This window comes from Gracilinanus agilis, chromosome 1, assembly GCF_016433145.1.
Source record: "Gracilinanus agilis isolate LMUSP501 chromosome 1, AgileGrace, whole genome shotgun sequence".
Lineage (NCBI taxonomy): Eukaryota > Metazoa > Chordata > Mammalia > Didelphimorphia > Didelphidae > Gracilinanus > Gracilinanus agilis.
The window spans coordinates 752,632,211-752,639,310 of record NC_058130.1 but is presented as its reverse complement, the minus strand read 5'-3'; the positions used below and the strand labels follow the sequence as shown (position 1 = coordinate 752,639,310).

Below are 7,100 nucleotides of genomic sequence, written 5' to 3'. Positions count from 1 at the left end.
CCAGGATCCAACATAATCCTCTGTTTGGCCTTCAAAGCTCTTCATAACAAGGCCCTTTTTCAGCATGGCATCAAGGTGGTGCAGTGGTCGGCTCTCTGGGCACAGAGTCAAGAAGCTGTTGTTTGGGGGGGGGTTTAGTCATGGTCAACTCTTCATGACCCCCATTTGGAGTTTTCTTGGCACAGATACTAGAGCGCTCTGCCATTCCCTTCTCCAGCTCATTAAAAAAAAAAAAATGAATGTGCTTGGGACCAGCTAGGTAGCTCAGTGGAGAGAAAGCCAGGCCTAGAGATGGGAGGTCCTGAGTTCAAGTCTCAGCTCAGACTCTTCCTAGCTGTGTGAAAGTCACTTAACCCCCATCGTCTAGCTAGCCCTCACTGCTCTTCTGCCTTGGATCCAAAACACAGTATTAATTCTAAGACGGCCATAAGGGTCTAAAAAAATAATCATGAATATGCTTATTGACTTGATTTGAGTCAAGGAGGGAGCGACTTAATTGGCTGAGCAAACAGTTCGCCGTACCACTGGGGGCTTTAAAGAGTTGAGCCCAGGGTGAATTTTAGCAGTTCAGAGGAGGAGAGATTTCGAGCCAGAACCTGCCCAAGGAGAGTCAGGACCATCAATTTGGAACTGGGAGAGGCCTTCGAGGCAGGTCCCTGTGGGGGGAAGAAGGGAATTGGTCTTCTTCCTGTCCCAACTCTTCCATGGCTCATAGAATTTTGAAGGGGAGCTACTAGCTCAATAGAAGAAACTGCATCCAGTGGGAAGAGGAGGCATAGACAGAAACTAATGCCGACACGCTCCAGGGAGGAAGAGGCTGGAGGAGCGGGATCCCTGGCAGCCAAGAAAAGAGCCAGCTGTGAAGATAATCGGACCATGGGAAGCCAGCTGACCAAGCAGCCTAGCTGAGGAGCTATAGCCAAGGGGAGGCGCACGAAGAGGGAAAGGCCTTCCAGGTGCTGGAGTATCACGGGGTGGATTACCTTTGCCACTCACGTGTCTTTTGTGTGTGTCACTACCATTATATTTTGTTTGATAACACTCTTTCTATGTTGGGAAGGTAGCACAGGCCTGAGCAGTCAGACCACCACCACCACGGCCGCCATCTTCCTTCTGACTCCAATTTTGGACATTGCCCAGGACCCCAAAACAAGGAGCCTTGAGAAGAGCAATGCTTCTAGCCCCGGGCTCTTGACCATCCTTCTGGGAAACAACTTCAGCAGAGGTACAGCCTGGCAATGGATTCTTGCCCAAGTGTTATAGTCTCAGCCACTTTTAGCCAGGCAATCACTGAACATTCATTAAGCATCTACTAGGTGCCAAGCACTGTGCTAAGAGCTGAGGGTACAAAGAGAGGCAAAAAGATGGTCTCTGCCCTCAAGAAGTTCACTCTCATGGAAAAAGATAAAACATAAATAGGCCCAGAAAAGGAAATCCTGCCACCAAAGTCCTTGACTGTTCTTTAGAAATGTCATTAGTGGAAATGACATTAAAGAGACAATAATATCTATAGCTTAAGGACTATGGGATCTTTTCTTTCTTTAAAAAAAAACACCTCAAAACCTCTTATCTTTCCTCACAGAATCAATACAGTGCATTGGTTCCAAGGCAGAAAAGCAGTATGGGTCAAGCAATGGTAGTTAAGTGACTTGCCCAGGGTCACATAGCTAGGAAGTGTCTGAGGCCACATTTGAACCCAGGACTTCCCATCTCCAGGCCTGGCACTCTCCATTGAGTCACCTAGCTGTCCCCCCCTATTCCCGTAAGTGCCCTCTTACCCACGATTAGAATGGTAGCTTTTCAAGGGCAGGGATTGCCTGACTTTTCTGTTTGTATCCCCAGTGCTTAGCACTTAGTGCTTAATAAACACTCCATTCTTTCATCCACTCATTCTTATCATTTTGGTAAATGCCTTTGCTAAGAGTTAACTATGTTGGGGGCAGCTGGGTGGCTCAGTGGATTGAGAGCCGAGCCTAGCGATGGGAGATCCTGGGTTCCAATCTGACCTCAGATATATCCTAGCTGTGTGACCCTGGGAAAGTCACTTGATCCCTTTGCCTAGCCCCTATTTCTCTTTTGGCTCAGAACTAAGATTCAATATTAATTTTAAGATGAAAGATAAGGATTTTTAAAAAAGAATGAACTGTATTTACTAAATGATTAAGGGGAAGCACACCATTGGGTACCCCTGATATCTATTTATCTATCTATCCATCCATCCATCTCTTTCCATCTATTGTTAGTAGTAGCCACCTATCTCTATCCATTTATTTGTCCATCTGTCTATTGTCTGTCTCTTTCATCTATCTGTCTATATCTATCTGTCTGCCTATCTCTGCATGTCTGTCTCTCTATTTATCTCTCTAGATCTACCAACTATTATCTATCATCTATCATCTGTCTTGTCTTTTAATCTATCATCTGCCCATTTATCATTTGTCTATCCATCTATCTGTTTATCATCTATTGATCTATCGTCTAACTTTTATTCTACTATCTATCCATCCATCCATCTAATCCATCTATCCATCCATCCATCTATCTATCTGTGTCTGTCTGTCTGTCTATCTATCTATCTATCTATCTATCTATCTATCTATCCATCCATCTAATCCATCTATCCATCCATCCATCCAACTATCTATCTGTCTGTGTCTGTGTCTGTCCGTCTGTCTGTCTGTCCGTCCATTCATCCATCCATCCATCTATCTATCTATCTATCTATCTATCTATCTATCTCTCATTAATGGGAGCCACCTACAGGATACCCTAGACCTCCCACTAGTCCCGGTCCTGAGCCAGCAGCCTGCACCCTGGGAGTGTGAGTGCCAGCTTAGAGGGGTTGCTACAACTGCACTAACCCTTGCAGGGAGCTGCTCAGGAAATGAGTTCACATTAAGAAGAACACTTTGTAAATAGTGAAGAGCAACAGAATTGCCAACTGGCACTTTCATTATTGCTTCCTCACTAATGTGGCTTGCGGGGAAGGTTGCTTTATGGAGGTGGAAGCGGGAGGACATATTATGGAAGGGAAAACAATCAAATATAAACGGCCTCAGGTCTGTTAGAAGGAAGTTGTCACAACAGTATTTATGTGACTTTGGGGGAGTTGCTAAATCTCTCACAAGGGCCATGGTTGAGCCTTGGTAATCAGTCCATCATTCATCTCTCCATTCCCCTAAGGGGGAGCACTTCCTCTTTAGACCTTAGTTTCCTCATCTGTAAAAGGAGGACCGTTGCTCTAGAAGATTTCTGACGTCCCTTCCAGCTCTAGAATTCTGACAATTGACATGGGCTGAGGAGTGGGTGGCAAGAGTGGGCCGTTAAGGAGCCAATGTCAGATTCCTGTTACTGAGCAGGAAACTATCTCCCACCCTCCCTTTCTTGGCTCATTAAACACAAAGTGCCCAGATGCATATAGGGCACACAGAGAGTGCTCTTGCTCGCTCTCTCTCTCTCTCTCTCTCTCTCTCTCTCTCTCTCTCTCTCTCTCTCTCTCTCTCTTCTTATTTAGTATCGAAATTCCCTTGACTGGTCTGGAGCACCAGGGTTCAAAGCATGTCCCCCTGGGGTTTGGGTTTGGCCTCTTCTGCTGGCCTTGGACCTACTTTCCCTCCAGGGAAGACCGAGTCCCTGGTGGTGAGGGCCCCAGCCTGGCACTTCTCAGGAAGGCCTGCTGGTAGCACGGGTCACAAACCCACATCCTGCCTGGAGACATGCAGGCAGCAGAAGGAAATTAAAAGGGGGAGAGAGGAAGAGCCAGTCAGTACTTTTAACCCAAGGAAGCCAGAAGAGAGAATGTCTGGCCAAATTCCAGAATTAGGTAAAAGAAGGGGTAGGGATGGGGAGCCATCTCATTTTGTGGTAAATGGGTCTCTACGTCCTGGATTATGGCAGCTGAGTGGTCCAGTCTAAAATAGTGGACTTGAAATCACAAAGACCTACATTTGAATCCTGCTGCAGATACTTTGTAGCTGTGTGATCCTGGGCAAGTCACTTCCCCTCCTTTCTGCCTTAGTTTCCTTATCTGTTAAACAGGGATCCTAAGAGCCCCTATTTCACAAGGTTGTTATGAGTAAAGTGAGCAGCTCTGGGATGTAATGAAAGCCAGAGGGACCTGGGTTCAGATCCAGCATCTGCTCCTTAGATAACAGTGATGTAACCTGGGATGGGGTACTTTCTCTTGTACTTGTTCCCTATGTAAAAAATGAAGGGGCTTGGATGAACTTTAAGGTCTTTTTCCTGCTGTAAATGCAAAGGGGCCTTTGGCCTCTGCTTATTCATCTGGAAAACAGGACGAGAGCTCAGTATTTTTTTTTAGCCTGTACTTTTTCTCTTAGAATTGATACTCAGTATTGGTTCCATGGCAATGGGAGTTCAGTGACTTGCCCAGGGTCACACAGCTAGGAAGTGTCTGAGGCCAGTTTTGAACCCAGGACCTCAGGTCTCTAGGTCTTCCTCTCAATCCACTGGACCGCTTCACTGCCCTGGGGACTTGGTCTTTGTAGCATGAGCAGGGAGAGGGGAGAGAGAATGAGCATTTATATGTACCAGGCACTGTGTCTGATCCTCACAACTTTCCTGTAAGCGTTATGTCCATTTTACAGCCATAGGAACTGAAGCAATAAATAATAATAATAATTAATGATAAACAAATGAATATTTTAAAAAAAACTCAGGGTCACACAGCCAGTTAGTCTGAGGCTAGATTTGAACTCGGGTTTTCCAGATTCCAGGCCCAGAGCTCTGCCTATTTACATCTGATTTAGCATATGGTCCCCCTGGCACCTTCCAGGCTCAGAGCAAATGCCAGGACAAAGGCCCCAGCCAGAAGAAGGCGAGGGCAAGGGCAAGGCCAATGGTCGAAGATGAGCAAAGGCTGAAGAAGGCCATGAATGGTGTCATTATCTGCAAGTGTGAAGAAGGGTCAAAGAGTTCTCAGGAACTGAAGGGAGTCCTGGGAACGGGGAAGGGGGAGCCCCAGGAAAATTCCCCGTGTTATTAACAGGCACAAGTCATACAGAGGCAGGTGGCTCTATACCCACAGAAACCACCAGCTTAGCAGGGCCGTCCCCAGCAAAGGCAGGCCTGACGGAGGGAGCGGAGCCAAGGGAGGCCCCTCTGTTTTCCCAGCTCCGGGAGGGTGATGGGAAGGCTCCGGAGAGAAGGCCAGGGAGCTTCCTGTCTCCCCAGCACAGAGAGGGCCCAGGTGTGGCTGCATCATTACAGAAAAGCACACCAGGCTCGGGGCTAGGGAGGGACCTAGGGGAGCACCTGTGGGCTCCAGGGGAGGATGACAGCCTCCCCCAACCTCCCATCCAATCAGGACCAATGGGGTGGAGCAGAAGGAGGAGGGAGACACAGGTGGCTGGAGGGACAGAGGTAGTACTTTATTGAGAGGAGGGCTCCCCAAGGGCTGGGGAAAAGCCCCCAAACAGGCTCAGCTTCCCCTGACCCTCCCAGCAACCCTACAAACAGAGAACAGAACATCACAATCAAAAGACCTGCAAACAGCAGAGAGCAGAGGAGAAGGGGAGGCTGCCAGCTGGCAGGGACAGGGGGCTGGGGCATGGGGGGTGCCTAAAGTGCTGGAGATGGGTGCCAGCCGCCCCAAGGCAGTGCCATGGTCTGCGCCCTGCAGCCTGGGTGCCGTCTGGCCCCTCACTCCCCAGGATTAAGGTTCATTGTGGTTCACAGTGAGTCTGGCTTGGCTTCAGCGGCACTGGAAGAAGGAAGACCCTGAGGATGGACGTCCCCCTCACTCCAGCCTGGCCTGGCCCGGTGGCCCTCCTTAACTCAGCAGGCAGGGGGCGAGGGGATAAAGGGAGCAGGGCTGGGCCTCCCACTCTGAGGCCCCCGGAACATAGGAGATGCCCTTCCCTAGGAGGGATGCAGCCGGCTGGAACCGTGTCATCTCCTCTCCCGTGCTAGGGCAGGGGGCAGCCTGGGGAGAGCTCCCACAAAAGTGGATGGTGAGAATGGGCGTGGTTGCAGACCCTAACCTCCACGGGGCTAGCACTGGCCTCTTTTCCAGTGGGAGGATGAATCACCCTCAGATCCCAGGGGTAACAGAGGTTTGGGGAATTTCTCATGGGACTAACCCAGAATCTTTCCTAGCTATTTAATGGAGAAGTGATTTTTTTTTTTAAAGAACAACAATCAAAAGCTCTCAGGAAGCTTAAAAATGGGCCTCTGACTCCCCCCACAGGCGCCTGGGCAGGAGGACCTGCCAATGTGGTGTTGGGTGGGCACCAGGACATAACTACGAGTATGGGCCCCCTCCCCACCAATGACTCTATAACTCAGGCAGGGAAGGGGCAGGGACCAGGGAGAGGAGCAGTACGTTTCACCACCCTGGCATGGGTGGGATGGCCCTGCCTGGTGAGGGGGAGCACGGGTGCTTGCGAAGGGAACACCTCCAGTTTCTGCTACGAAGCCCGGCCTAGAGGTGCCGGGAGGAGGAGGGGATGATCTCGAGGACAGGAGGGAAGCATGAAGCGGCATGTGCTCGACTAGTTAACAGGCCTTGCCCTCTATGGGAGTGGACTTGAGCCTCTGCCTTCAAGTAAGACGGGCCCCCAGGTCCCGGCGGGTTCTGGGTGGGGCTGCCCTGGGCCTCCCTCAGGTGCTTCTGCCAGCTCAGGCAAGGCAGCCTCCGCTCCCATCCTGGGGTGGGGATGGGGTGGAGGGAGGAGGGCCTCATGCCTTGTGCACGTCGCTGTGCCCGTCTGGGGGCTCCTTGTGGCTGGAGGTAAAGAGCATCATCTCCTGCCGGCTGCTCCCGCTACCTCCGCTGTCGTCGTCGCTGCCCGCTTCCAGGCCCAGGATCTGACGCTGAACCAACTTGGCATAGAGGCCGCCCTGGGTGAGCAGCTGCTTGTGGGTGCCCTGCTGTACCACGCGCCCCTTGTCCAGGACGATGATGCTGTGAGCCTTCTCCACGGTGCTCAGGCGGTGGGCGATGATCAGGACCGTGTGCTTCTGAAGGTTGCCGTGGATCGCCTGCTGGATCTGGGGACAGAGGACGGGAGAGTGGGGTGGCACAGGGGAAGGGGAGAACAGGGCGGCGGGCACAGAGCTGCAATGCAGGGCCCTGAGTT

General features: G+C 50.7%; 1 protein-coding gene across 4 annotated transcripts in view; it reads right to left on the bottom strand.

Annotated features, from left to right (window-relative positions):
- Positions 1–5,369: 5,369 nt before the first annotated feature.
- The window catches only part of ABCB9 (ATP binding cassette subfamily B member 9), a 39,132-nt gene continuing 37,401 nt past the window's right edge, over positions 5,370–7,100 (bottom strand). For 3 of the 4 annotated variants that reach the window (XM_044658753.1, XM_044658757.1, XM_044658756.1), the window contains one exon: positions 5,370–7,011. In XM_044658753.1, coding sequence (XP_044514688.1) covers positions 6,700–7,011 — 312 coding nt within the window. In that variant the 3' untranslated portion in view covers positions 5,370–6,699. The remainder of the gene's footprint in view (positions 7,012–7,100) is intronic. The other variant, XM_044658755.1, reaches the window with a different exon arrangement.